Here is a 24,831-nt window from a genome sequence, read left to right as displayed (position 1 = left end):
TGGTACATTCAGCCCTAACCAGGTAATCCCGGTTGTAACCCTGGCATCGGACTGGGAGGTATGAGCACCGGACGTCTCATAGAATGATATACACAGTAGTACATAGCGTTAAAGGGACAATGTCCCCAGGAGTTGAAGCTTCATCAGGAGCTGAGTTAGAAGCATCCGGGCAGAGACAGTCTCATCAAAATGACTCTCTCAGGCATCGGGATCTCCATCGACAGCGGTGGCACCTTCACTGATATCCACGCAACCATCCCCGGCATATCAGAGGACATCGCTCTGAAGTTGCTTTCCGTCGATCCGCAGAATTACGATGATGCACCGACGGAGGGCATTCGTCGTGTCCTCGAGATCGCGACCGAGAGCCAGATCCCACGGAGACAGCCACTTGACCTGAGTATAGTCAAGAATATCCGCATTGGGACAACAGTGGCGACCAATGCCCTGTTGGAGCGAAAAGGTGAACGGTCTGCGTTGGTGATCACCAAGGGATTTCGTGATCTACTCTTGATAGGTAACCGTGCATCACTGGACATATTCGGGTTGACAGGTTCGATGCCACTGGTGTTGTATGAAAAGGTGATTGAGGTAGACGAGCGAGTCGTTCTGGAAGACGTCCCCGAGGGCCCCGAAAGGATGGTGGCCGATGTTGACTTTGATTCAAAACTCAATACAGGCGTCTCGAAGCAAGCTGTACGGGTTCTGCGAAAGCCGTACCTTGGTATCGTCCGACAGCAGCTAGAGCCACTCCTTGACGATGGAATCACAAGTATCAGCATCTGCTTCATGCACAGCTACGCCTATCCGGACCACGAGTTGATGGTGGCAGATATTGCTCGGAGCATGGGTTTCAGTGTGACAATCAGCTCCCTTATGCAGCCAAAGGTAAGTCAGCTATCCTTGCCGTCCAGAGGTTGAGCCAGTTGCTCCCTGAAATAGGACTGACACATAATAGATAGGAATGGTAGCACGCGGTCAATCGGCTACCGTGGATGCGTACCTGACACCTCTCATTTGGAAACATATCGAGTACTCTAGGAAGACCTTCACTAGTCAACTGGGCGGTTCATTCTTTCCACGATGCGATTTCATGCAGAACGACGGAGGAGTGGTCAACATCGGCAATTTGGAGGGAAACAAGGCTATCTTGTCCGGTCCTGCGGGTGGTGTATTGGGATATGCCTCGACCTGTTATGACCAGTCGTCTGGCAGGCCACTCATTGGCTTTGACATGGGTGGCACATCAACGAGTGAGCAAATAGTCCCACAGGCACCGAAAGTATTCCCCTGCTGATATTGGACTAGAGATTTCACGATTCGCCGGACAATACGAGCACGTCTCGGAGACGGTAGCTGGCGGGGTCACCCTAGGAAGGCCCCAGCTGAAGATCACCAGCGTCCCAGCGGGCGGAAGCTCTCAACTATTCTGGTCAGAGAAGTCCTTTGAAATCGGACCAAGCAGTGCCGGCGCATATCCTGGACCAGCTTGTTATCGAAAAGGGGGCCCCCTAACAGTCACTGATGCAAACCTTCTCTTGGGCCGTTTGGTCCCAGAATGCTTCCCCAAGGTATTTGGACCAAGTGGGAATGAAGCACTTGATTTAACAACCACCAGAAGGATGTTCGCCGAGCTTTGTTCGAAGATCAATGACAGTACTGAGCCAGGCAGGAGTAACTCCACTCCAGAGGAGGTAGCACTGGAGTTCTTGCGAGCTGCAAATGATGTTGTGTGTCGCCCTATTCGCTCGCTGGCCGAAGCACGGGCCTCTGAGACTAAACACCATGACCTCGTTGCATTTGGCGGTGCTGGTGGTCAGCATGCTTGCTTCATTGCATCCTCTTTGGGAATGAGTCGAGTCATTTTGCACCGTCACAGCTCCATACTATCTGCGTACGGCATGGCCTTCGCCGACCAAGTTTCGGATCTCCAAGAACCGCTTGAATGCGTTTTCCACCCGGATATCATTCCTCGAGTCCAAAGCATCGCGACATCATTGCGAGGTAATGCGGAATCAGAACTACGCGATCGAGGGATTGAGGATCATGACGAGATTGAGATTGACCTTTATCTTCAAATGCATTACGAAGGATCTGATACTGTGTTGATGATCCCTAAGCCACAAGATGGTTGGGGCTTTGCAGAAATGTTCGCAGAGAGACATCGACAGGAATATGGTTTCACAGTACCACGAACGGTGGTTGTTGACAATGTTCGATTGCGTGCAGTCGGACGGAAGAAAAGCACTGGTAGCTTGTCACCAGCTCAACAGCTTGCCTGTCTGAAAAATGTCAGGGCCCCATCACAGGATACAATGATGATGCGCAAGGATGTCTATTTTGAAGGGCTCGGTTGGCAGCTTACCCCAATCTATCGTCTTGAAAGCCTAACGACCGCCGATCATATCAAAGGGCCAGCTTTGGTCATTGATAACACTCAAACCATTGTGGTGACCCCAAATGCGCAAGCAACGATCCTAGATAATCACGTGGTGATTGATATCGTTTCTTCAAGTTGGACCCCAGACAGTCAGGCAGTGGCTGCTGTTGATCCTCTGCAAGTGCCAGTCTTTGGCCAACGGTTCATGTCTATAGCCACACAGATGGACCGATCATTGCAAATGGCATGCGTCAATCTCAAGCTGAATGAACGCTTGCATTTCTCATGTGCTATACTTTCTCAGGATCGAAGACTGATCGCCAGTGGTAAGACTCCCTACTTGTTAGCCCAGCTGTTGTTTCTCATAATGTTCTTTAGTGCCCCAGAACCCTTCTCTTCCGAGCACCATTCAATGTGCCATGCCGTCACAACGTGAGGTCTGGAAGCACAAACTCCGGGACGGAGATGTCCTTGTGCTTAGGCAATCTGGTAAGCCCTACACCAATGATACTTTCCTTTCTTTTGTGTATCCAGGGTTGACCGGTGGGCAAAAGTCCGTGGGGACACTCATCTTATAGAAATCACCGTGATAACCCCTGTCTTCCACAATGGACATATTGTATATTATTGCACTTCGACAGGTGTCTTTGCTGGGTTGTCAACACCAGACCTGAGGGAGCTTCGGCAGGAAGACAGAGAGACTACACCAGTCATTTTGGTGCGCGACGGCGTCATTGATGAAGAGAATATCCGGAAAAATATTTTATTGCAGCTCACAGAGTTACCTGGGCGCAATGATTCACCCAAGCTGGCTGACCACCTGGCAAACATTCATGCCTTGATTGGTGCAAACCAGAAAGGCAAGAATTTGCTGAGGAAGATCCTAGAGGAACACGACGTGAAAACAGTGATGGTAAGTCGAAATCGAATAATCATTTGTGGTTGACACCATCTGACTAAAGGGTGCAGTCATATGTGAAAGCCATGGAGTCAAGCGCCGAGGCCACGGCTCGCCATCTGTTGAGAGACTTGCATGTCACGCATGATGGCAGACTGCTGATCACAAATGACTTTATCAATGACGGTATCCCAATTTGTCTGGCAATCACCATCAACGGTCACACGGGAACAGCCGACTTTGATTTCACTGGAACTGGTATGTCTCCGTTGACTTCTCCTACCCTCCTGCGCAGAGCCGCTGACTCTATATTCCATTAAAGGTAGGACTGATCTTCCTCCGGCTGTGGCCTACTCGGCCATAATGTACGCGTTGCACCGTTCGATCGGGAAAGACATCACCATGAATCAGGGGTTTCTTAACGCCATCAACGTCATTCTACCACCACAGCCTGTGCCCCCTCTAAGGCCTGACGAGAGCTGTGTCTCATCCCAGCGCGTTATTGATTTGATATTGCACTGCTTTGACACTTGCGTGACGAGCCCGGGACGTGTCCACAGTTTGTCGCTGAGCGCTAGCAGCCGCCTAAGCTCTGATGGCACGTGTATCCCGGGCTATGGCTACCATGAGACCATTGCAGGTGGCACCAGGGCTGGATCTGAGTCCCATGGGATGGATGTCATGCAAGCAGGCATGACGCAGACACGGGTCACTGACTGTGAGCTCTTGGAGCGACGGTACCCTTGTCTTGTCCGAGAGTTCAGCCTCCGGTATGGCAGTGGTGGGAAGGGCAAGTTCCACGGAGGAGATGGATGCATTAGAGACATCGAGTTTCGAGAGCCAGTCTTGGTGAAGCTTCTGTCAGATCGCCAACACCCGATTCAGCATGGTCTCCAGGGTGGCAAAAACGGCCAAGCAGGCGTCAACTTGTTCGTTAAGAAAGCCACTACCGACGGAGAAGAAGATCAAGTCATCGATCTTGGTCCAAGGAGTACGATCGAGGCGTGCAAAGGGGATCGTGTTATCATCAAGACATCTGGGGGTGGGGGGTGGGGAGACCCATCTTCCGGCCGAGATGGAGAGGACTACGGCATGCCATTGCGGCCATCGTGCAAGTACGGTTCCTTTTCACCGAGACCATCCACCGCCTTGTCATCCACCGATGGTCCGCTCATATACTCCAGCGTCAAATCTCATGGCGCAGACAACTCGACATTACGCAGACACTCACATTAAGTTACCCACACAGAATGGATCTTTGTAAATAGCAGATTAGATTTATATAATACATCATATACTTTCGGTTGTCAGTGTCACTCTGACTAGTACGGCGTCTTAAGATAAGCCTCAAATTTACACAGAGTGTACGGAGTACTAATGCGCACAGCTAGTTTCCCCGTAACTGCCGATGAAAGATATACCTTCTGTGCTGTGTGGGTTCCGCTCGCGTGTGTTTGGCCCGTCAGTGATCCTCAATTCGCCTTGAAAGCACAATGATTTGGCCGGCAGAACTGATTCCTGCTGTCCGATGTCCGCAATGGCTTGCCCGATGGTAAGTGGGAGAAAACGGAAGGATGTCGAAGTGAGATGCCACTGCCATGAGAAGAGCACGACTCTTTGGAAGTCGCGGGATATTTCCTTTCCCTTCTTGATTTGAAAGATGAGATATTGCAACGACCCTCAGGTTCGAAGCAGAGACATCAAAACCTCTGGCTGTCAAGGCTATTAGCTGAGACCAAGAACGCAGCGATTGAGCCATCCACGAATCATCGAGACCTCTCACGCGCAAACCCCTGACACCCAAACAACCCAGCCAAGTCCGAAATGCGGATCGCTCGAGGCTCAACCATAAAATCAGCAAACGCGTAGGATGGGAACCGCAGCACGAATCACAATCCATTTCCAGGTAGTCTAATTAGCCCGGATCCGTTTCAGTTCGCTGTCAGTGCTGGATGGAGCAGAACTGGAACCCGCCGAGATAACCTACCGGCGACGCTAAACCCTTTGGATCGGAGGGCTCGGGCGCTCCTATTGGTCTGCTCGCAAATGACATCATAGGGTTGAGTGCTAGGCTATTCCGAGACTAGTCGGATATCTAGATCTCGGGGCCGTTCGAGCAAAAGTGACAAGAATAGCCACGCCTTGAATGGCGTGGAAGGTGACAGGGGAAGGATTTGCAGCTGGTGTTGGAGCTATAAATGCTGCTGTTTCTCGAGATGGAGGGATTTCAGTCAGACATTCCTCTCTTTTCTACTGTTCTTCTCTTCGCTCGTTGAGTTTCCTTCGCTCGTTATACTCTATACAACTTTCGCTCTCATACTAGTCACGAATATCATCACAACAAACTTATACTTTTCCTTTCACTTATATCACCTAACAGTGAGTCCACGCCTCCCACTACTGAATCTCTACCAGACTAACTAAGCCCTCCCCATAGAACTTCAATACCCACCAACGCCAAACAACCTCCACCATGGGCGTCGGTCGTGAAGCCATCATCTTCTTCGTCATCCTCGGTTGCGTTGCATTCACCATCACGGGCTACTCAATCCACTACCTCATGACCAACGGGTTCTATGGCACTGAGAGAAACCTGGATCCTCCCCCGGAGCAAAGAGTGTACATGCGGCAGCTACGACTTCGGGATCTGCACTGGATGGCACGAGACCATGGCCTGAAATATGAGCTTCCGGTTCCTCCGGTGTGAAGTGTGCTTCTATATGTTGGGTTGTACAGTGGACATGCGGCTTGGCTTACTTTATGTGGGAACGATAATGGCGTTTGGGTTGGGATTGCATTGTTGGGATGTTTGTTGGGATAGGTTGAGGGTGTTTGTTATACATGGTAGATTGATATATGCATTGGTCTGAGTTTTATTAGAATGAGACAGAAATCACTAGTTGGTTTCCATCCGAACCATGATCAAGATTACCTACCGCCTCATTTACTAGCCAACAATCTCCCCTCTGACAGCATAAAATGCCGTGACTGATCTCCGCCCATATTTCCCTATTCTTTCCAATCTTTCTACCACAACCACCAAAATCTCAATCTTCCAAAATGAGGCAGCCTCACACCTTCGTCAAGAAACCCCACCAGGATCCAGCTTCCTATCTCCAAACCCCACCCATCATTTCCACTTCGTTAATCGACCCATCATATGCTAAATAGCTTCAGTTCTTGGTATCATATTGCTTACCTGCCTGCTTCTACATTCTATCTATGATTTTCCTTCCCTAGTAGAAAAGCTCCCTAATCGACTCATCCTTCGTTCAGATAACCTCTATTAAACTATGACTTTCTGCAAAAAGGCCCAACCTGACCTTCATTCCCCAAAGCCACAAACGATGAAAATTCCCAAGATGAACAACGAAACCCTCACAAGTCTACTAATACCTAGTCAGACATCGAAATACGTACATCCAATATACTAATACAGTGACATTGTCCTTTATATGTCCCCTCGATGGGATATCCCCTTCCATGCACACATCACTGCAACCCATGACGAATCACACTAATCCTTGAGTATGTGGAGACCAGCCAGAGATCATCCATGTCAGGAAGAAAAGAGAAGCGGTATAATCCAAGTATAGTGGACGGATGGATAACCGTGCTTTATGCTGAGCAGCGGGCTAAGGGTATTATCTTGGGTATCATTTGCGGGTATTCTATACAAAAATGCCTCCGTCAAGTGCGTTATCTGGGAGTATGGGGGGGTAGATTATTGTCTGTTCAATATTTGGATTATCTGGATAGATAATGAGAACGTTACAGTGAATTGTTAGTTTAATTCCTGTGAGTATTAAAGTGATGGTTAGTGATTTTCGAAATACGATAGCAAGATCGAGGATGCTAGCCCGAAGGTAAATCGGGCTAGAATCAGGCGTGTTGATGGTCAATGTGGAAGTTATCGTGATATTTATATCATTTTCTTTTCTCTGGCAGCTCCACCGTCCTGCTCTAGGAAGATTTAGCCACTGGAAATTGCATAGACCTCATATCTCATACTCATGCTCATAAATCATTCATTCACGCTTGACCCTAGAAAATGAAACAACACCAAACTCCAACTCCATCACCGCTGTAGCCACGCGATGTAATCCATCGGTCAAACCAAGTCTAGATTCGAATCCATCTAGAACAAATTGTCCTCCACATCCCGCTCATCAAAGGGATCTCCGAATTCATCTACCGGTATCATCTATTAGCATCCATCACCTAATAGTAACATCAGGCAATTGCACAAACATACCCAGATTAAAGTCCTGATCAATCACATAGTCCATGGCGCGCTGATATTCCTCCCCCGCACGATTATTCATCCATGACGCGACCGAAGCCGTTTGCTGATCCACTTGCTTTGTCTGCGTAGCCAAGGGGGAGTCCACAAGCCCCGGTGGAAAGCTCTTGCTCTGCCCTCCTAGTGTGCTGGTCTGGGGTTGCGAGCCGGGTGGGGAGAGTTCCGAGCCCCCGAACGGGGGACGGGTGCTGGAGAGCTTGTTGGTGGGGGTGCGAGTGCCGGGGTGAGAGTCTTCAGAGGGAGCGCGCGAGGATTCAGGAGAGGAAGCCATTTGAGAATCTCCGTCTAGGTCTGAGGTCGTTAGCTTGGGTGGTATAAGCACGTAGGTAATCGCGGGGTGGAGTTCGGAGCTTGGTGACTTCAATGCAACGGCGGGGAACGGGGGATACAGACCGGTGGCCATGGCGGTGTAGGAATCGAAACAAACAATACACGTCAAGAACAACAAACAATAGAACTGGCAGAGCTGAATGTCGGATGTATGCAGGTCGAGGTCGGGCGATGATCAGATGGAGGTGCGGCGTTTGCTCAGGCATCTTAACTAAGCACCAAAGGCGGCAACCGTGATTTTCCTCCGCCTTTCTTCTCCTCTCTCTTTTCTCCCCTCTTTCTTACCCCTCGGTCATTCCCTCCTTTGCTTATGCCACCTGGCCCTCTGGCTGCTATATTGGACGCCCGTTTTGGAATTCTTGATTAAGTTCTGCTGTTTGAGTCTGGTTGTTCGCTCGTTCTAGACCCTGTTAGAAGCCACCGATATCCCTTTGGCCATGAGCGCAAAGCCCTCAAGTGGCCCCGACGCCTGGGAGCAAGACTGGGAGAGTCAAGCCGATGTATGTATGATGTCGTAAGCCGCAGGGATTTGCCCACTTCTTCACACCTGCGTAATGCGACCACGTACAATGCCGTCTGACCATTTTTTCGTCAGACTCTCGAGGCCGAACCCGCCCCGCCTCCGCAGGAGAAGAAAGTCTCCTCCAAAGTCACCAAAGCTCAGCGCAGAGCCCAACAGGCCGAGTTTAACCGCCAACTGTGGGCCGAAGCGTATGTACATTGCAACCATATGCTGTCGAAGACCATTGTCTGACGTGCGCGATCAGTGATTCACCCCAGACCTTCCACTTTCTAGAGGCGCGATCAAGTGTCCCTCTCAAGCAAGAATTCAAACCCACCGTCACGGTTCTCAGTCGCAATCCTCAAATAGCCACACGCCAATCATCCTCCGCGGTAGACGCGGCAAGCGCTGGTATTGGACGACTGGGGCTGAACGAAGATGACGACTCTGACGAAGAAGGCAGATCTTCTCAGCCTACTGCCGAGGAGCGACAGGCTATTGCCCTGCGCAATCTAGAAGAAAAGCAGCGCAAGTATGAGGAAGCACGCGAACGACTATTTGGGAGCCCGTCTGCCCCCACCTCCGGCGCGTCCTCACCACGCAGTGCGACCCCACCTAAACAGCACGAAGGTCGCGGCAAAGGCAGAAGCCGTGGAAACGGGCGAGACAACAATCGTGAGAAGCGGGAACCATCTGTTGCGTCGGGAAAGGCTAAGCAGCTCTACGACCCTGGGTCTCCGAAACCGAACTCGACTTATGGACCGCGAAAGGAGAAGCAGAGCGGTATCCGACGGGAGGAAGACTCCCAGTCTCCAAAACAGCCAATCCGCAGTCCTCGCGGCCCCGACAGCAGTGGGAGGGGCGGATTTAGAATGGGCAACAGGGGTGCCCGAGGAGGCTAGACTACGAAAAGCGTCACAGCGAAATAATCCCTCCGCCAAATATTGGCGTATAACCGGGTGTGTTAATGGGGATGCGACTTGGGTCGCTGTTCAAGACTTGAATTCAGCTGCTAGATGGCATCACAGTGACCTGCAACAAGCTAGGGAAGACCCCTTCCGGAGTTGATTGCATTGGCAACCTGGGACGTGTTGGGCCGGTTTTCTAGGGACGTCAGCTGCGATCGCATATATCAGCAATCCACTTACGAGCGTATCGCTCATAGCTATCCAGATAGAGCTCATCGGTGCTGGTGGTCGCCTGGATGTGCTCATTGTTCTCGATTGCATATACCCAGGCACCCCAGCGACTGTCGGGATTCGGGTCTGGCCAGCCGCGGTACGGCTTCAAGGCACGGCGTAACCGGATGATCCAAGGGGCCACCTGGACATCGACAAACGAGATACGAGAGCCCAGAAAGAACGGTCCCTGCGCATCTGCGGCTGAGGCCAGGGTGTTGAAGGCATCTTGGAGCTCTTGCGCGTTGGCGATCTGCTTCTGCGTGTCTTGTTCCTGAAGGACCCGGTAGAAGTTGGGAACGATGTGTCGGTTGATCTGGATTGTCAGGGTTAGTAGGAGATGACAAGGTACAGGAGACATACGAAATCCGTCCATAGTCGGCAATGCGCCCTCAATTTCGCGTCTCCGGGCGGGAGCAACGGTGGTCCGATATTCAGATCCTCCAACTAGAATCGTTAGGATCAGTTAGTTCATTCAGGGAGATACTTACGTATTCCAGCAATACGGAGCTTTCATATGACCCCCAATCCCCGTGTCGCAACGCCGGGACAAGACCCCTAGGGTTCACATCCAACAACGACTGGGGCTTCTTATATGGATCGACCTCAATGTACTGATAAGGGATGCCCTTAGCCTCCAAGGCGATCCAAACACGCTGTACAAACGGGCTGGCAATGGTCAGCCTTGCAAATGATGTATATAAAGATTTAAGATTAGAGTTGGCGTACCAAAAGCAACTGCCATACAATTTCAGCTCATTATCCTGGGAATGGTTCGCGACAGTCCGGGCAGCCAGACCGGTAGCCTTGGTGTGGTATTGTTTCTGTATCTCGCTCTGCGTAGCCATTGCCCTGGTCTGTATATGACAATCAGAACGGCCAATGAATCTGGTGCTAGCAATCGAGGGAATATGTCTGGTCACTTGAGCAACTGACAACGGCCTGAACTGCAAGAGAGATCTGCCAAACATGATAGTGGAATGAAGTTGGTCGCAGATAAGCGGGGAAGTACAAGTACGGATACCAGCCGCCGGCGAGGCACACCCGCGCGTGACGTAACACGCCAATGCCCACTACCATCCAGCACAAGCACAAGTAATCCCAACAAACCTACTCCATACAGTCAAGGGAAAAATAAACTCAACTCACCGAAACCTCTCTCTTCTTCTCCCTCACCTCCTTAACCAAAAACCTCTGCACACTATTCTTCTTCACCCGATCACTCTCCTCCAAGGTATGTCGATGTCCTCCACTCACCCCATCATTCTTCCCATTCGCCCCATTCCCATTCACCCGTTGGATGGTGAAAAACCGCTGCCCGTTCACTCCCGGATGACCCTCCGGTAATGGCGGATTCAAACTCGGCGTCAGTAATCCAAACGGTTGGTTCTGTGCAGCAGCTTCGGGCGTACTAGTTGATTGCAGCATTGCGCTGCCGCTGGCGGTAGCGGTAGTTCCCGCGCCAACCCCGACACCCAGGACACTAACACCAGTACCAGTACTAGTAATGGTAGGAAAGCCCGCATCTACAGACCCCATAACATCATGTCCCGGAAAATACTCCGTGATTTTAATCTTCACGTCACAGAGATCGCGCTGACGGGCGGTGCGCTTGCGTTTCTTTTTATTCGGGTCGTTGGATTTGGGTGTTCCGGGGGGGCGGCCTTTTAGGCGACAGTCCCAGTAGTGAGAGATTAGGGGCTTGCGTTTGTAGTGTTGGGTGGAGCGGTGGGAGTAGACGTTGTCGATGTGCGGGAAGTAGGTTAGGAATCTGGGTTGTTAGATTTTCCAAGGGTTGGTTGGGGATGGGGGATGTACTGCTCTTCGCTTAGGATGATTGTTTCGTCGACGTTGAAGAGGCGTTCGCGCCAGGCGTCGAGATCGGGGGGGTTGAGGATGGTGCGGAGGTCGATGTGTTGGTCGGGGCGTTTGACGAGGGATTGGAGGTGTTGTTGGGGTTGGTGTTGCTGGGAGTGAAAGTCATGTTGTGGTTGCTGTTGGTGAACTGGTCGGGAATAGTCCAGTCCTCCGACAGCACATTGTAGCCCGTGGAGGGAATCTTCGTCAATGCTCACTTGGTCTTGACCCTGGGTTGGATCTAGTTGCGGGTCTTGGTGTTGGGCGGCCAGGGTGGACGCGTCTGATGCGACGGATGTGAGGGAGGGGTGCAGGAGGGTTGAGGGGGCCGTATGTAATGCTGGATCAGCCTCAGAGGTGAGCACTGGGTGGTCCATGGTGGTGGACTGGATGTTTGATATTGGATGCTGGTGGTGACGCTGCTTTAAAAGTGTGGAGGGCGAAAAGGCGGGGGTTGAGGCGGCGATTTGTTGGTGGTGGCTTGCTGTTTTGGGTATAGCGGGTTCGTGATCGACGTTTGTTTGTTGATCACGTTCGGAATGACAGCTTCCTATCCCAGGTGCGCCGTGATCCTTTGTCAGGTCTTCGAACATGATCAACATTATCCGAATGGAACGGATATACTTAGGCCCTGTGTGATAGACCCCGAGAGAGGAAGATTCAGATTACTACAGTAATGTGACACAAGAACCATTAGGATATACCAGACGAATAAACGCAGCAATCAAACAGACTCTCACCGTTCACCTGCGCCTTCTACAGTGCTCGCTGAAACATTATGCATTATGCCAGAAATCCGCTATTGACTAGAATCCACTGTTTCATGAGGTGCGTCATAGACTTGACTATAGCTCATATGATAACTATCTGGCTGTAGGTTATGCAAGTAACTAACTTTTCGGCATTATGAACCGAGACTAAATGCACTAACTGAACTATAATGCCCGTCCCAAATCAATACCATGCATAATCCATAGTGTCAATTTGGCTAGCCCTACTTTTCCCCTCCACCCTTCTCCCCTCTCCCCTATAATTCCATCCACCCCCCAAGCAGCCACCCCCAAGCCATCAATACCCCTCCTCATCGACACTAAACTCTCTATACATCGTCAAACTAAACCTCGCAAACGCACTCCGGGCCCGAATCTCCCTCCCAAACCTCGAAAACAACGGCGGCACGGCACAAAACACCGTCGCCACGGCCGCCAACACCGAGATGGTGAAATTGGCCCCCAACCGTCCCAACATCGGCGCCGAAATCAACGGCAACGCAGCGGACAACAACGCCCGAACCAAACTCAACGCTGCGAGGCCACTCGCCGCATAACTTAGATAACTATCGGTTAGATAGCCACCTAGCACATAGTCAATCTCGTTGAGGCTGTAGCCGACGAGGACTAATGCCACGACGGAGATTAGCCAGGGGAGATGCGTCACGGCGGGGGGAATGGTCCAGGCGAAGAGCCATAGTGCGGCGGCGAGAATGGGCGCTCCGATCCAGAACCCGGTGAGTTTGTCTTCTGGGAGGAGCGGACGGCCTTGGTGCCGGTGGTGGGATATGATGCGGAGGTCGAGACAGCGGGTGATGAGCCCGAGGGTGAGACCGAGGCCGATGGCGATGAAGGGGAGGCAGGCTTGTTTAGGGGTGAAGCCGAAGGATTGGTAGATCGGGGGGAGGGCTTCGGTGAAGAGGTAGACGAGGGCGATGGCGATGGCGCTGATGATGGAGACGATGAAGACGATGAGTTCGGTGAAGAGGAGACGGATGGGGCGGAAGAGGGCGATGCGGACGAAGGATTGCAGGTCGGGAGCTTTGTCGGGGTTGAGGCCTTCCAGGGTCGGGATTTTGGTCACTTTGCGGAGGGTGTGCACTTCGGTGGTGAGGAGGAGGGAGGGGCGCGATTCGTGCAGGGTGAGCAGGAGGAGGGTGTGAATTCCGGTGACGATGGCGGCCAGGTAGAACATCCATCTCCTGGGCGGGGGGGTGTTAGTGGGGTCTTGAGTGATCTCGATTGCTTTGTCGGAAGAGGAAGAGGGGGGTTACCAGTTGGTATCGGCTACAACAAAAGTGCTGAGGATGGGCCCGACGACAAGACCGAGGTTGGCAAACATGGTCCAGATGCAGACTACCCAGACGCGCTCGCGGGAGTTGAAGATGTCTTCGATGCTGCCGACAACCACGGTGGTGGGGATGGCGGAGAGGAAGCCGCAGAACAGTCGGCCGACCACGACGCCGATAAGGGATGGAACGGATGCAATGACGATGCAGAAGAGGCAGTACAGGGCAGAGCTGGCCACGTACAGCTTCTTGCGTCCAAAGACCTCCGAGTAGGGTGGGAAGACGACGCCCCCGATGGCTTGGCCGATGAGGTATCTAGGACATCAGTATAACTTGGATGAAAAAAAAAAGGGTGGAGACTGACATGGAGACGAAGAGAAAGATGGAGAGCTCCTTGGGGATGTTGAATTCATCGACAGCATGGTTAGCCGCCGTAGACTATGCCTTCAGTAAGTTCCCATCGAACGGATCAGGTCACCTACCCCGGCAGTGCTGACGGCAGTCCTGGAATGGTCAGTCTCTCAGTCTCCAGACACCGAGACCAGGGAGATGCTTACGTGAAGAACTCCAGGAAGATAATCAGCGCTGTATCGTACACCTTGCGTCTCAGACTCCAGTTCCGGGGGTGTCGACGGTTCCCCAACGCCCACTGGATGTGCAGACCATCTGGGGCCAGCTTCAGGCCATACTGCGGGAGGAGCGTCAATAAGGTCTCCTTTTCATTCTCCACGGGCCCCGTGGTGATCCGGGCAGCAGGCTTCATGGCGAGGAAGAAGTAACAAGGTACTGAGCACCATGCGGGGATACTCAGGAAGTATGGCTATATAGATGGGTGTGGTGTTCGTCTGAAGCTTCATGAAGCACAAGATCCGAGGTAGGGCACATACGCTCCAGCCAGAGAGACCACCCGTTGGCAGTCGGCATGTATCCAGGTTGCACAGACGCCGGGTCATTATATGATGGGGCTGACCCGTCCGGGGAAGCAGTCGATCCTCGCTCTAGATCCAGTGTGATTCCGGCTATTGTCGGTGGCGAAGAAGGTTCGTGGATGAGATGCCACGACAGTGCCCAGAAAGGTGCTTGTCCGTTCCGTGATCTTCATTTGGGTTCGTTCCGGTACCACGTCGGGAGGAAAGGAGAGGCGTTCGCATGTGCGAGACACATGTCTACAATGGAGTGCTTGTTTCAACGGACTGGTCTGTATGAGACAAAGTCTGGTGCACATTACCTTGGCAGCGTGGCTAGAAGGACCTTAGGTCTACAGGCGGGGTCAGAGTACTCTTAGACATCGCTTATATTCGCACATAGCCTAGTGATTCGCCATCTTCTCCATCTCTAGCGTAATCTGACTCTAATATAACTCTGCTAGGCATCGTCTTCATCGCTGTCACCGTCGTCGCTTGACGCCCGGCTGTTACCATTGTAAGCCAGAAGATTAGGGCTATTGGAAACATTGGTGACAACATTCCGCGTGGCCAATGCCTTGAGCCGGGCAGTCGCGGCCCCGGGAGTGGAAAGTTCCTCCAAGCCCATCAGATAGATGACCAGCCCTGTCACATGGGGAGTGGACATCGATGTGCCAGAGATGGTGTTGGTCGCAGAGTTGGACCCGATCCAGGCAGAAAGAATATTCTCCCCAGGTGCAAAGATGTCGACCACGGGACCGTAGTTCGAGAAAGATGCACGGGCATTGCTTCGATTGATAGCAGCAACCGTGACAGCATCAGGGGCAGATGCCGGGCTGGTCCGAGACGCATCGCGCTTCAGGCTGTCAGTGGTCTATTTCCGAACATGCAGGTTCGAGCAAACTCACATTCTCATTTCCCGCTGCAACAACAGAGAGAACCCCGTCATCAAACGCACTCTCGACGGCGTTGTTGAAAGCATAGGAGTAGCCCCCACCTACTTTCCGTTAGCATGCAAATGGTGGTAATGGATCGTAACATACCAAGACTCATGTTGATGGCAGCCTTGCTGGTGCGGTTCTTGCTCACAATATCGTTGGCGGCCCAGTTGAATCCATCCAGAATGACCGACGTCGAGCTCGATTCCCCGACAAACACCTTCACGGACAAGATCTGGGCATTCTTGGAAACGCCATATGTTCTCCCGCCGATGGTCCCTGCAACATGCGTGCCGTGTCCAACGCCGTCAACATGCTGACCACCGGCGGCATTGTATGCCAGGCTGGCACGGCCACCAAACTCCTCATGGGTCGCAAGGATACCTGTATCCACCACATAGGCATAGGTGCCCTCACCGGCGCTGTCATCGTAGATGTAATCAGTGCTAGATGCTCCCCGGTGGGAGATGCTACCGAGGCCCCAAGGGGCTCTCCTTTCTGTGACCAGAGTGTCGAGGTACCAGACCTGGTCCTCTTCCACAGAAGCTACCTGCGCACCATATCAGCCCCGGTCTCATGGACATGGGAATAAACAAACATCAGCGTGTCTGCGGATCTCCTCGATGGTTGCTTCATCAAAAGAGCCGGCATATCCAGCGAATTGATTGATCTTGTATGTCCTCTCGATTCCGACGGGGAGATCTTCATCGGCTGTACTACGGCCTGCTAGGCTGCGCCTGTGAAGTTCCGCTGCCCATGTCGAATGGGATTCAATTCTGGCATCGGCAAGGCCCGGTTTGAAGGTAACAATGTATTTTCCAGGGATCGTCTGGATCTCTTGGTGAGGCTCCTGTCCAGTAACACCGAAGACAGCAGGCAAGAGGGTACCGAGCAGCAACATAGCACGTTTGAAGGAAGCCATCTGGGAAGGGTAGCCACACGATGATAGAAATATCAATACAAACAGAATACCGGAGCAGATGGTAAAAGACCAGGCCCTTTTATATTCTTGTGGACTCAGGTCTATATCCCGTTGCCCGGCTCACCAGCCCAGTCATACTCCCATCTTTTGTTTAAGGCCAAGCGGGACCGGGTCAGAAGGCACTGAAGTGTGTTTAGAATTCATAGGGTGACATTGCGTCTTCGGACGACTTGGTTGTGCCCCGTCAGGGAACGCACCATGCAAACGGAGGGTGCAGATAAGGATGCAGGGATGGTGTCGCCAGACACTCTTCAGCTCTGGTAGCTCAACCAGCCATGCATCGAGTATTCTTGCTCCATCAATGAGATTCAGATCTAAACCGGCGTGCTGGACCTGCGTTTAGTGGCATCACCAATGAGTATGCCCCCACCTGTTCCTTTAATGAAACGAATGTATATCTTTCCAGCCCCAGAGGGTCGGTCCCAGCTGCAGAAGTATCCCATAGTTGTTGACGTCGTGCAATGAGCCTTGAAAAGGCGGGGATGCTTAACCATCTGTCTCAGACTGCCAATGTGACCCTCTAGTGCTTGGCATCTTCACGCGATATTTGTTGCTATGCAGAACATTTATCTCTGCCAGAATCTTTCGATGATTGGAGGGAATATGAGGGACATTTGAAATTGCACCATGGGAAGGGCATCTGAGCATAGTTGGGCTTGGTTACTCAGAGTTGCACAACATTTTGAGCACGAAAATACCCTCAAATAAACTTGCGTATGCCATCTTCGTATTAACCGTCCTGCCCATTTTGTCAAAAGACGTACGGATATCCGGTGCTCTTGTGATGAATCTTTCATCCACTCATAAGGCGACGATAAAGTATGGTATTACCAAGGTGGCCTAGAGTAGCATGTGCCTCGGAAGGCCTCCTGATGCATCCGAGCTAGCTTACGCCAGCGTTGCTATACCAGCTGGCATGAAGATTCAGATTTCATCCGGTCAGGAGATAGTAGCATTCATTGCTACTCTCTCGGTCCGGGGAAATTATGCCAGCGGGGTCCGACTGGGGCCTTATACAAAAATAGGTGTCTGCAGTGCCAAGCAACGTCAGCTTGTCCACCATTGAGTGAACCTGGCCGCAGCAGCAGGGACTCGAAGGCAGATCCCCTGCGTTTGCAACATTGGTAATCTGTCCAACATCACGGGGTCGAGTGTAAGTTCCAGATGACCATTGGCAGTGTCCCTCCGTGCCGTGCAGCACAGACGGTCAATGCCATCTGCCAGTCTTCCCCTGCAGAACAGAGTCAGTCAAGCTACCTTGGCATGTCTGGTGATAGCGGGATGGAGGCTGTCTGACGGGCTGCGTCCCGGTTTGAAAGATGACGGTTGCATTGTGATAACGGCTGGCGGTAGTGACTGGGATTCGTTTCTCAGGTCAGTCAATGATTTGAGTTGGGGAAGGAGGATGGGAAGACGAGGATTCGCGTTTGGGGTGAGGTTGCAAGCGCGTCTTGGCCAAAGCTCGTTGCACGGGTCCCCTGATATACGAAGTCCCGTCCTCACGGAGATGCGTCGATGGGGATAGCGGGTGTCGTTGATGGCCTGGTCATAGTAGTCATGGACTCTTCCGGGCTTTCAATGGCTGAAGTAGTATACTCTAGAGAAGATGAATTGAATGGCATTTGGATCAAAGAAAAAGATTATGCAAGTATCTAGCCGGTGGATCATGAAGATGGGTGGAGTCGTACAGGACAATGCATTCTAACGAAAAGAACGGTCAGGTGACCCTACCTGCTGACAAGGACGCGGAGGCCTCAGGCCCTCAGCAATATTGCAGAAACAACAGTTAACACGCAATATCGCATAGACAGGTATATTCTACTGTCAATCATTATCCACAACCGCTATTTGTTACTATGAACCCAACTGCCCGTCAACAGTCCACCTAGCCCCCGAGTCAAGTTTACAGACCCTTCCCATGCTTCTTCGCAGCCTCCTTATTAGCAAAAGGGAAGCCGGTCGTCCTCTTATCCGCCCCCGTCTTCCGACTGATCTTCCCATTGCTGCTGGCAAACAGCGCACACCAAATTCCCAACGAAGCAAGCGCACCCGGGACCAGCATTCCCATTGCAAACGCGAACTGTCCCTTCTCCGCCCACCAGGCATAGGCGTAGCCGGCTGAGATAAAGTGGAAGACGGTCGTCACTTGCATAGTGGGTACGGCATAGGGAGCCTTGGGGTCGGAGTCGTCGGTTGTGACGGGATCAGTGATGGAGGCCGTCAAGGGAATGGAACCCGTCAGCATGACGGTTAAAATGGCGATGGTGAGAAGGCCGAAGCCGAGGCAACGGGATAGGTAGGTCTCGATATCTGGCATTTGCGTTAGAGATGTGATCGTAGTGCAAGCTCAATGCGCTTACCAGTAGGCTGTCTGCTTTCCTTCTCGAGCATTGTGGTCATCATCTCCGGAACGGCGATGAGGGCGAGACTCTGGAGAGAGAGCCATCCCGCTGTCGAGTAGGTGTAGGCGTAGAAGACCTGTTGAGCTCGTGGTTAGCATTACCGTGCAGCTGATTGTAGGTGATGGGTGCTGCAAGGGATTGGTGCTTACATCCATGGTGTGTGGTGTCTGGGTGATTTCTGAGTGTGATTTTGTAGTATAGGTAGACGATCGAAGGGAGAAGTAGTTTCCCACAGCCAACCAATTGTGCAGTGTCCCTGGACAATAGCCCTGGTGGTTTGGGCCATTTTAAAGGCCGAGATCCCTGGTGAGGTCATTGCTAGCTCAGCCCAATGATGTCATCCTCTCCGGAAAGATCTATGCTGAGTCATCTATGCTGCACATCAGGCACAGTGATTGTGCACTCCCTGTGCAGCTGACGCCGAGATTAGGACTAAATTGTGCTTGAATCAGCGATTATATTTGTCTAATCATTTATTCAGGGATATATCAATGAGGACCAATTCAACGCCTTCATAAACACCAATTTGAAGTAAGATCAATGCATATCTCCGAAGCTCATCACTGGTTGATGCTGCTTGCGCGCAAATACCTCGCGAAGCTGTTGTCCGCATCGGAAGGAGTACTGCTCTGGCCTTCCAGCGCCTCCTTGTACCGCTGTGTGAGCCCTTCGTTGCTGCCAGCCGGGGGAACAGCGCCGTATCCATCGTCGGAATCGTCATCGTCATCGTCTCTGCGGGCAGCATCTTCCTCCTCTTCCTCGGCCTCGCTGACAGTCTCGGCTTCAGTGCGCTTGCTTCGGCTAGAACCCGAAACGTTCATATCCTTCATCAGCTTGCCCAGTTCCAGCTCCCGTTGGGCTGCCTTGGTCTCTTCGCGCTCCTTCTTCTTGCGCTCCAGCTCAGGCTTGTAGTCGCGCTCGAACTCCTGGCGCTTCTCCTCCACGGCCCCAAAAAATTCATCAATGCCATCACCCGTCATGGAGCTCACTCCGACGACGTTCAGATGGCGGTAAAACTCCTCGAGCATCAAACTCATGCTGTTGAGAAGCGAGCCCATGTATCCGCTTCCAGCACCAAAGCCACCTGCTCCGCCTTCCGTGCCAAACGCACCCGACTCCTCTTCTTCCCGAAGCGCCTGCTGGAACGCATCAAAATCGGACATCCACTCCTTGGCGAATTCAGCATCCTGCACATCGGTTTTGTTGAATACGAGGATCATCGGTAGCTTGGTCTTGTACAAGATACTGCAGGCGTACAGCATATTGCTCATGAAGGTGCTTGTGGAGGTAGTCCGAGGGGTATCAATGACATAGGCGATAACGGTGGGGAAGGAGGAGGCCATGGTTTCGAGTAGAATGCTTCCAGACGCGCTCCACACGAAGACCTCAATCTGTCCGGGGGTGTCAACGAGGATGTGCTCGATGGGCTTGGCGGAAGGGTTGCTCGGGTTCGGGGCGGTGCGCTTTTCCAACAAGGAGATGATTTGATCGACTTTCGTAGCGAACAGGTTGAGGGAAGTCAGGATACCGCCGTTGGGGCCGAGGTTGTATTGCTTCATGACCTCTCTGTAGTTGATCGAGTCGCGGATGTCAATGTTGCTCTCGAAGGGAACGGAGTAGACGGCGGGATCGAGGTTGATCACGTAGGGGACTGTCTTCTTTGAATGAAGATGCGAGTTGATTCTCTGCATGAAGGTGGTCTTTCCGGAGCCTAGGTACCGAGTGCTTTGTGAGCAGAACGATCTTCAGATATGAACAGTATCATCTGCATACCGGCCATGCCGACGCAGACGACGGCCACGGGTGCTTGCGCCATGGTGATCCAAGCGAGAGTAAAGGTATCGGATAGTGAGGTGATATATATGCGATCCAAGGAGGTAGAAAGTTCCAACCCAGCTCTGACAGGATGGAGGGGACGGCAATGAAGATGGCGGGGAGCCGAAAAATTGCTGCGTCGCGGGGAGGAGATCGGCTCGGGTGGAGTCTGGACCGCCCAGACGTCATTCCTTCCGCAGCTTTTCCTCGCTTCCTCACCACCTCCCATACCAGCTCAACCATCACCATGACACTCGAGGATTTCGAGAAATCACTGGCGGAGGACCAGGAACGACGACGCGAGAGGAGCGACAGAGACAAACATCGCCATCGGGACCGAGATCGCGACCGCGACCGCAGCCGAGAGCGCTCAAGACACCACCGGCGTCACCGTTCGTCTCGATCGAGGGAGCGTGACCACGAGCGACGCCGGGAGTCACGACGCAGCGAAGACAACGGACACCGTCATAAGCGATCGCGCCACTCGACCGACCATGGGGATGATCGCGATCATGCACACAAGCGTCGACACCGCGACAGCAGAGATGAGGAGAAGGACGCGCCAGCTTCAAAGGAAGTCGTTCAGGAGGAACCTACACCCTTGAAAAGAGATGCCTGGATGGAGGGACCATCTGGTTTAGATATTGACTACGTTCAGCGACGCAATACGACGCGTCTAGAGGAGGAACCAAAGCCGAAGATGCTTCAGGCGGACTTTGAGCTGAAAATCCACGGCAGGGAGCTCAATACCCATTTGCATGATTTGAAGGCAGGCAAGGTCCTGGAAGAAATTGAGGAGGAGCCAGCACAGCATGAGGTCGATTATACTTTTGGCGATGCCGGTTCGCAGTGGAGAATGACCAGGCTCAAGGCCGTCTACAGAGAAGCAGAGGAGAGTGGAAAGTCCGTCGAGGAGGTTGCATTAAACCGCTTTGGCGACCTCCGCTCGTTCGATGATGCACGGGAAGAAGAAGCCGAATTGGATCGACGTGACCGATACGGTGAAGGCTACGTGGGCAAGGAAAAGCCGACAGGCGAACTGTTCCAGGAGAGGAAGCTTGAGGAGAATGTCCACCGCGATCCCCACGAGCATGTCCGCAGCCCCGGCAAGGAACTTGATGCCCAAGGCCAGGGCAAACCGATGGAAACTGTGCCGCCACAAAACACCCCACAACATCTAGACCTGACGGCTCTCAACCGACTCAAGGCCCAGATGATGAAGGCCAAGCTCAGGGGTGCACCAGATGCAGCAGAGCTCGAAGAGCGCTACAACGCGGCGGCCGCCGCAATGTCCAACCGGAAGGAATCCGATGTGGTGGTGCTCGGCGTGATGGAGAACCGGATGCTAGCTGGCACCCGGAACGAAGTGAAGGCGGTCGAAAATCGCCGTGGCCGCGAGCGTGGCAAGGTCGAGGAGAACGATGACATGACGATCGAGGACATGGTCCAGGAAGAACGACGGACGCGGGGACAGTTTGGAGGCGACGGACGCCGGATGGCAGAGAGAATCGCCAAGGATGCCAAGTTCGAGGTGAGTGTCTGCGATGATTCTTAAGATGCATACTAACGTGTCCAGAATGACCTGGAATACATGGACGACAATGCGTCCAAGCTGGCCAAACGGGTGCACCGATCCGAGATCGACATCAAGAACATCACTATCAACGAGCTACAGAAAATGAACCGCATCCTCGACAATTGTCCTCTTTGCCACCACGAAGACACGAATACGCCTCCAATTGCACCGGTGGTGTCTTTGGCGACTCGGGTCTACCTGTCCCTTCCTACGGAGCCCGAGCTGAACGAGGGGTGTGCCACCATTGTTCCCATCCAGCACCGCACGAATCTGCTCGAATGTGATGACGATGAGTGGGAGGAGATCCGGAACTTCATGAAGAGTCTGACTCGGATGTACCACGACCAGGGCCGGGACGTCATCTTCTACGAGAACGCAGCGCAGCCCCATCGGAAGAGACACGCGGCGATGGAGGTGGTGCCGCTGCCGTACAGCCTTGGAGAGACCTCGCCGGCCTTCTTCAAGGAGGCCATCCTGTCGGCAGACGCGGAGTGGTCACAGCATCGGAAGCTGATCGACACATTGGCCAACTCGAAGAAGGGCATGGGTCGGAGTGCGTTCCGGCGATCGATTGCCAAGGAGATGCCGTACTTCCACGTGTGGTTCCAGCTGGACGGGGGACTGGGCCATGTGGTGGAGGATGAGAACCGGTGGCCGCGGGGGGATCTTTTCGCCCGAGAAGTGCTGGGAGGCATGCTGGACTTGGCGCCGGATGTCATCAAGCGGCAGGGCCGCTGGCAGAGGGGAGGCGATCGGCGGGTGCCCGGGTTCCAGAAGCGCTGGAGAAAGTTCGACTGGACACGGGTATTGGTGGAGGGATAACCTGATTCTGTCACGCATGTATCTATGACTCACTCTGGAACTATATCTCAATTACCTCTGTAATCTGTATACTATGTGGTTGCCCGCACCAACCGGAGCTGAAGCCGAGGAAATATCACGACGATATCGGGAGCGGGGCCGTGGGGGCACTTTTCCTATCTGCTTCCCCCCTCTGAGTCTGTTCTTATACCACTGCAGTAGCTCTTCCTATCCCGGTATACAATTCCGGTCAGTTCTTCACCAGTCACGAATCACGACATCCTCCATTTGACTCCGTGGTGGTCCCGACCCTACCCCACTCGGTATATAACCCCCCGAGGTACCTGGCGCCCCCACGACATCCACCATTCCTCCATCTAACTCTCCCAAACACTCAGACACTCTCCCCTCCCTGAAACCAAACAAAGAAAAGAAACAATGGGCTCCAGCGACCCCAAACCCAAGGTTCTCCTCCTAGGAGACATCATCCAGTACGTCACCTACCCTCCACCCTAATCCCATACACAGCATCATCATCATTCCCCGCACCAAACACCTCCCTCAACCCTCCCCCTCCTCTTTTCAACCCCCCCTCCAACCAATTCCACCCCAAAAACCAACCCTACGAACCCAGAATACTAAGAAAGGAAAACAGCGCCCACACAACCTGGTCCTCCCTCTCCACCATCGCCGACCTGATCCGTCCCACGGCCACCAACCGCGCCGATTTCATCCAAGAATGTCAATCGGGCCAATACGACGGCGTCGTGGCCGCCTACCGCACCTTTGACTCGGTCAAAATCACCGGTCTGATTGATGAGGAACTCGTCAATGCCTTGCCGAAGTCGTTGGTATTTTTGGCGCATTGCGGTATTCCCCCCCTCCTTCCCTACCCTACCCTACCCTACCCTGTTCTTCACCAGTTATGCTCTATTATAGTGTATTTATACACTATCCTCCAAGCCACAAAACACCTACAGAAACTCCACCTCTTACAATACTAACACAGAAACTAATAACCAACAGGAGCCGGCTACGACCAAATCGACCCCCACGCCTGCAGCTTGCGCACACCCACCCCCATCCGTATCTCCAACGTGCCCACCGCCGTCGACGACGCCACCGCCGACGTAAACATGTTCCTAATCCTCGGTGCGCTCCGCAACTTCAACTACGGAATGCACGCCCTCCGGGAAGGTAACTGGCGAGGTTCCCCGACGCCCGTCCTGGGCCACGATCCGCAGGGCAAAGTCCTGGGCATTTTGGGAATGGGCGGTATTGGCCGCAATCTGAAGAGGAAGGCGGAGGCGTTTGGGATGAAGGTCATTTATCATAATCGACGGGAACTGAGTGAGGAGTTGGCCGATGGGGCGAGGTATGTGGGCTTTGAGGAGTTGTTGGCGGAGAGTGATGTGGTTAGTTTGAATTTGCCGTTGAATGTAAGTTTCCTTGCTTTGGGTGGGATGGGGTTGGGGGATAAGGGAGGATCGACTAACGGGATAGAAACACACCCGGCATATCATCAGCACGGCCGAGTTCGAGAAGATGAAAGACGGCGTGGTGATTGTTAATACCGCGCGCGGGGCGGTCATGGATGAGGCGGCGCTGGTGCAGGCCCTGGATAGTGGGAAGGTGTACTCGGCCGGTTTGGATGTCTTTGAGGAAGAGCCTAAGGTGCATCCCGGTCTGGTGAGCAATCCCAAGGTGTTGCTGGTGCCGCATATGGGGACTTGGACGGTAGAGGTAAGTCATTCTATTACACCTTCATGATGATAAGGAGATGCTAATTGATAGACGCAAACCGCTATGGAGGAATGGGCGATCGAGAATGTCCGGATGGCGCTGGAAACCGGCAAGTTGAAGAGTCCCGTGCCCGAGCAGGCGGATCTCTGAGCAAATGGCAGC

General features: G+C 52.8%; 11 protein-coding genes across 11 annotated transcripts; 5 read left to right on the top strand and 6 right to left on the bottom strand.

Annotated features, from left to right (window-relative positions):
• Positions 1-189: 189 nt before the first annotated feature.
• Positions 190-4,514, top strand: BO80DRAFT_352252 (uncharacterized protein; the record flags this gene model as incomplete). Its single annotated transcript, XM_025715615.1, has 7 exons — positions 190-888; positions 959-1,253; positions 1,309-2,706; positions 2,759-2,869; positions 2,935-3,293; positions 3,350-3,536; positions 3,574-4,514. The coding sequence occupies 7 exons, from the start codon at positions 190-192 to the stop codon at positions 4,512-4,514; spliced, it is 3,990 nt and encodes a 1,329-aa protein (XP_025576857.1).
• A 110-nt stretch (positions 4,515-4,624) lies between these two features.
• BO80DRAFT_463721 (uncharacterized protein) lies at positions 4,625-6,195 on the top strand. Its single transcript, XM_025722614.1, has 2 exons — positions 4,625-4,830; positions 5,716-6,195. The coding sequence occupies exons 1-2, from the start codon at positions 4,807-4,809 to the stop codon at positions 5,983-5,985; spliced, it is 294 nt and encodes a 97-aa protein (XP_025576856.1). The 5' UTR covers positions 4,625-4,806; the 3' UTR covers positions 5,986-6,195.
• Positions 6,196-7,176: 981 nt separating this feature from the next.
• BO80DRAFT_423940 (uncharacterized protein) lies at positions 7,177-8,019 on the bottom strand. The gene is made up of 3 exons (XM_025719168.1): positions 7,975-8,019; positions 7,534-7,872; positions 7,177-7,469 (listed from the first exon to the last, which is right to left on the bottom strand). The coding sequence occupies exons 1-3, from the start codon at positions 7,982-7,984 to the stop codon at positions 7,417-7,419; spliced, it is 402 nt and encodes a 133-aa protein (XP_025576855.1). The 5' UTR covers positions 7,985-8,019; the 3' UTR covers positions 7,177-7,416.
• A 329-nt stretch (positions 8,020-8,348) lies between these two features.
• Positions 8,349-9,315, top strand: BO80DRAFT_352304 (uncharacterized protein; the record flags this gene model as incomplete). The annotated part of the gene is made up of 3 exons (XM_025715617.1): positions 8,349-8,411; positions 8,507-8,646; positions 8,679-9,315. 3 exons carry the CDS (start codon positions 8,349-8,351, stop codon positions 9,313-9,315), a joined length of 840 nt encoding a protein of 279 aa, XP_025576854.1.
• A 140-nt stretch (positions 9,316-9,455) lies between these two features.
• BO80DRAFT_352467 (glutathione S-transferase family protein) lies at positions 9,456-11,825 on the bottom strand (the record flags this gene model as incomplete). The annotated part of the gene is made up of 7 exons (XM_025715623.1): positions 9,456-9,517; positions 9,562-9,907; positions 9,955-10,038; positions 10,083-10,260; positions 10,321-10,664; positions 10,747-11,362; positions 11,410-11,825. 7 exons carry the CDS (start codon positions 11,823-11,825, stop codon positions 9,456-9,458), a joined length of 2,046 nt encoding a protein of 681 aa, XP_025576853.1.
• A 691-nt stretch (positions 11,826-12,516) lies between these two features.
• Positions 12,517-14,270, bottom strand: BO80DRAFT_472584 (putative MFS multidrug transporter; the record flags this gene model as incomplete). Its single annotated transcript, XM_025723149.1, has 6 exons — positions 12,517-12,538; positions 12,608-13,420; positions 13,493-13,822; positions 13,872-13,945; positions 13,990-14,011; positions 14,065-14,270. The coding sequence occupies 6 exons, from the start codon at positions 14,268-14,270 to the stop codon at positions 12,517-12,519; spliced, it is 1,467 nt and encodes a 488-aa protein (XP_025576852.1).
• A 547-nt stretch (positions 14,271-14,817) lies between these two features.
• On the bottom strand, positions 14,818-16,410 carry BO80DRAFT_423933 (S8 family peptidase). Its single transcript, XM_025719167.1, has 4 exons — positions 15,949-16,410; positions 15,456-15,900; positions 15,321-15,409; positions 14,818-15,268 (listed from the first exon to the last, which is right to left on the bottom strand). The coding sequence occupies exons 1-4, from the start codon at positions 16,270-16,272 to the stop codon at positions 14,873-14,875; spliced, it is 1,254 nt and encodes a 417-aa protein (XP_025576851.1). The 5' UTR covers positions 16,273-16,410; the 3' UTR covers positions 14,818-14,872.
• Positions 16,411-17,964: 1,554 nt separating this feature from the next.
• BO80DRAFT_423931 (uncharacterized protein) lies at positions 17,965-19,069 on the bottom strand. The gene is made up of 3 exons (XM_025719166.1): positions 18,884-19,069; positions 18,693-18,810; positions 17,965-18,642 (listed from the first exon to the last, which is right to left on the bottom strand). Exons 1-3 carry the CDS (start codon positions 18,887-18,889, stop codon positions 18,236-18,238), a joined length of 531 nt encoding a protein of 176 aa, XP_025576850.1. The 5' UTR covers positions 18,890-19,069; the 3' UTR covers positions 17,965-18,235.
• Positions 19,070-19,175: 106 nt separating this feature from the next.
• BO80DRAFT_404076 (putative ATP binding protein) lies at positions 19,176-20,667 on the bottom strand. Its single transcript, XM_025717668.1, has 2 exons — positions 20,508-20,667; positions 19,176-20,445 (listed from the first exon to the last, which is right to left on the bottom strand). Exons 1-2 carry the CDS (start codon positions 20,548-20,550, stop codon positions 19,295-19,297), a joined length of 1,194 nt encoding a protein of 397 aa, XP_025576849.1. The 5' UTR covers positions 20,551-20,667; the 3' UTR covers positions 19,176-19,294.
• Positions 20,668-20,796: 129 nt separating this feature from the next.
• On the top strand, positions 20,797-22,947 carry BO80DRAFT_352413 (putative cell cycle control protein (Cwf19); the record flags this gene model as incomplete). Its single annotated transcript, XM_025715622.1, has 2 exons — positions 20,797-22,080; positions 22,126-22,947. The coding sequence occupies 2 exons, from the start codon at positions 20,797-20,799 to the stop codon at positions 22,945-22,947; spliced, it is 2,106 nt and encodes a 701-aa protein (XP_025576848.1).
• Positions 22,948-23,364: 417 nt separating this feature from the next.
• Positions 23,365-24,819, top strand: BO80DRAFT_443824 (D-mandelate dehydrogenase-like dehydrogenase; the record flags this gene model as incomplete). Its single annotated transcript, XM_025721388.1, has 5 exons — positions 23,365-23,417; positions 23,582-23,796; positions 23,953-24,365; positions 24,430-24,669; positions 24,721-24,819. The coding sequence occupies 5 exons, from the start codon at positions 23,365-23,367 to the stop codon at positions 24,817-24,819; spliced, it is 1,020 nt and encodes a 339-aa protein (XP_025576847.1).
• Between the last annotated feature and the right edge of the window lie 12 nt (positions 24,820-24,831).

This window comes from Aspergillus ibericus (assembly GCF_003184845.1).
Source record: "Aspergillus ibericus CBS 121593 unplaced genomic scaffold BO80scaffold_13, whole genome shotgun sequence".
NCBI lineage: Eukaryota > Fungi > Ascomycota > Eurotiomycetes > Eurotiales > Aspergillaceae > Aspergillus > Aspergillus ibericus.
This window is presented reverse-complemented; position numbering and strand designations above follow the sequence as displayed.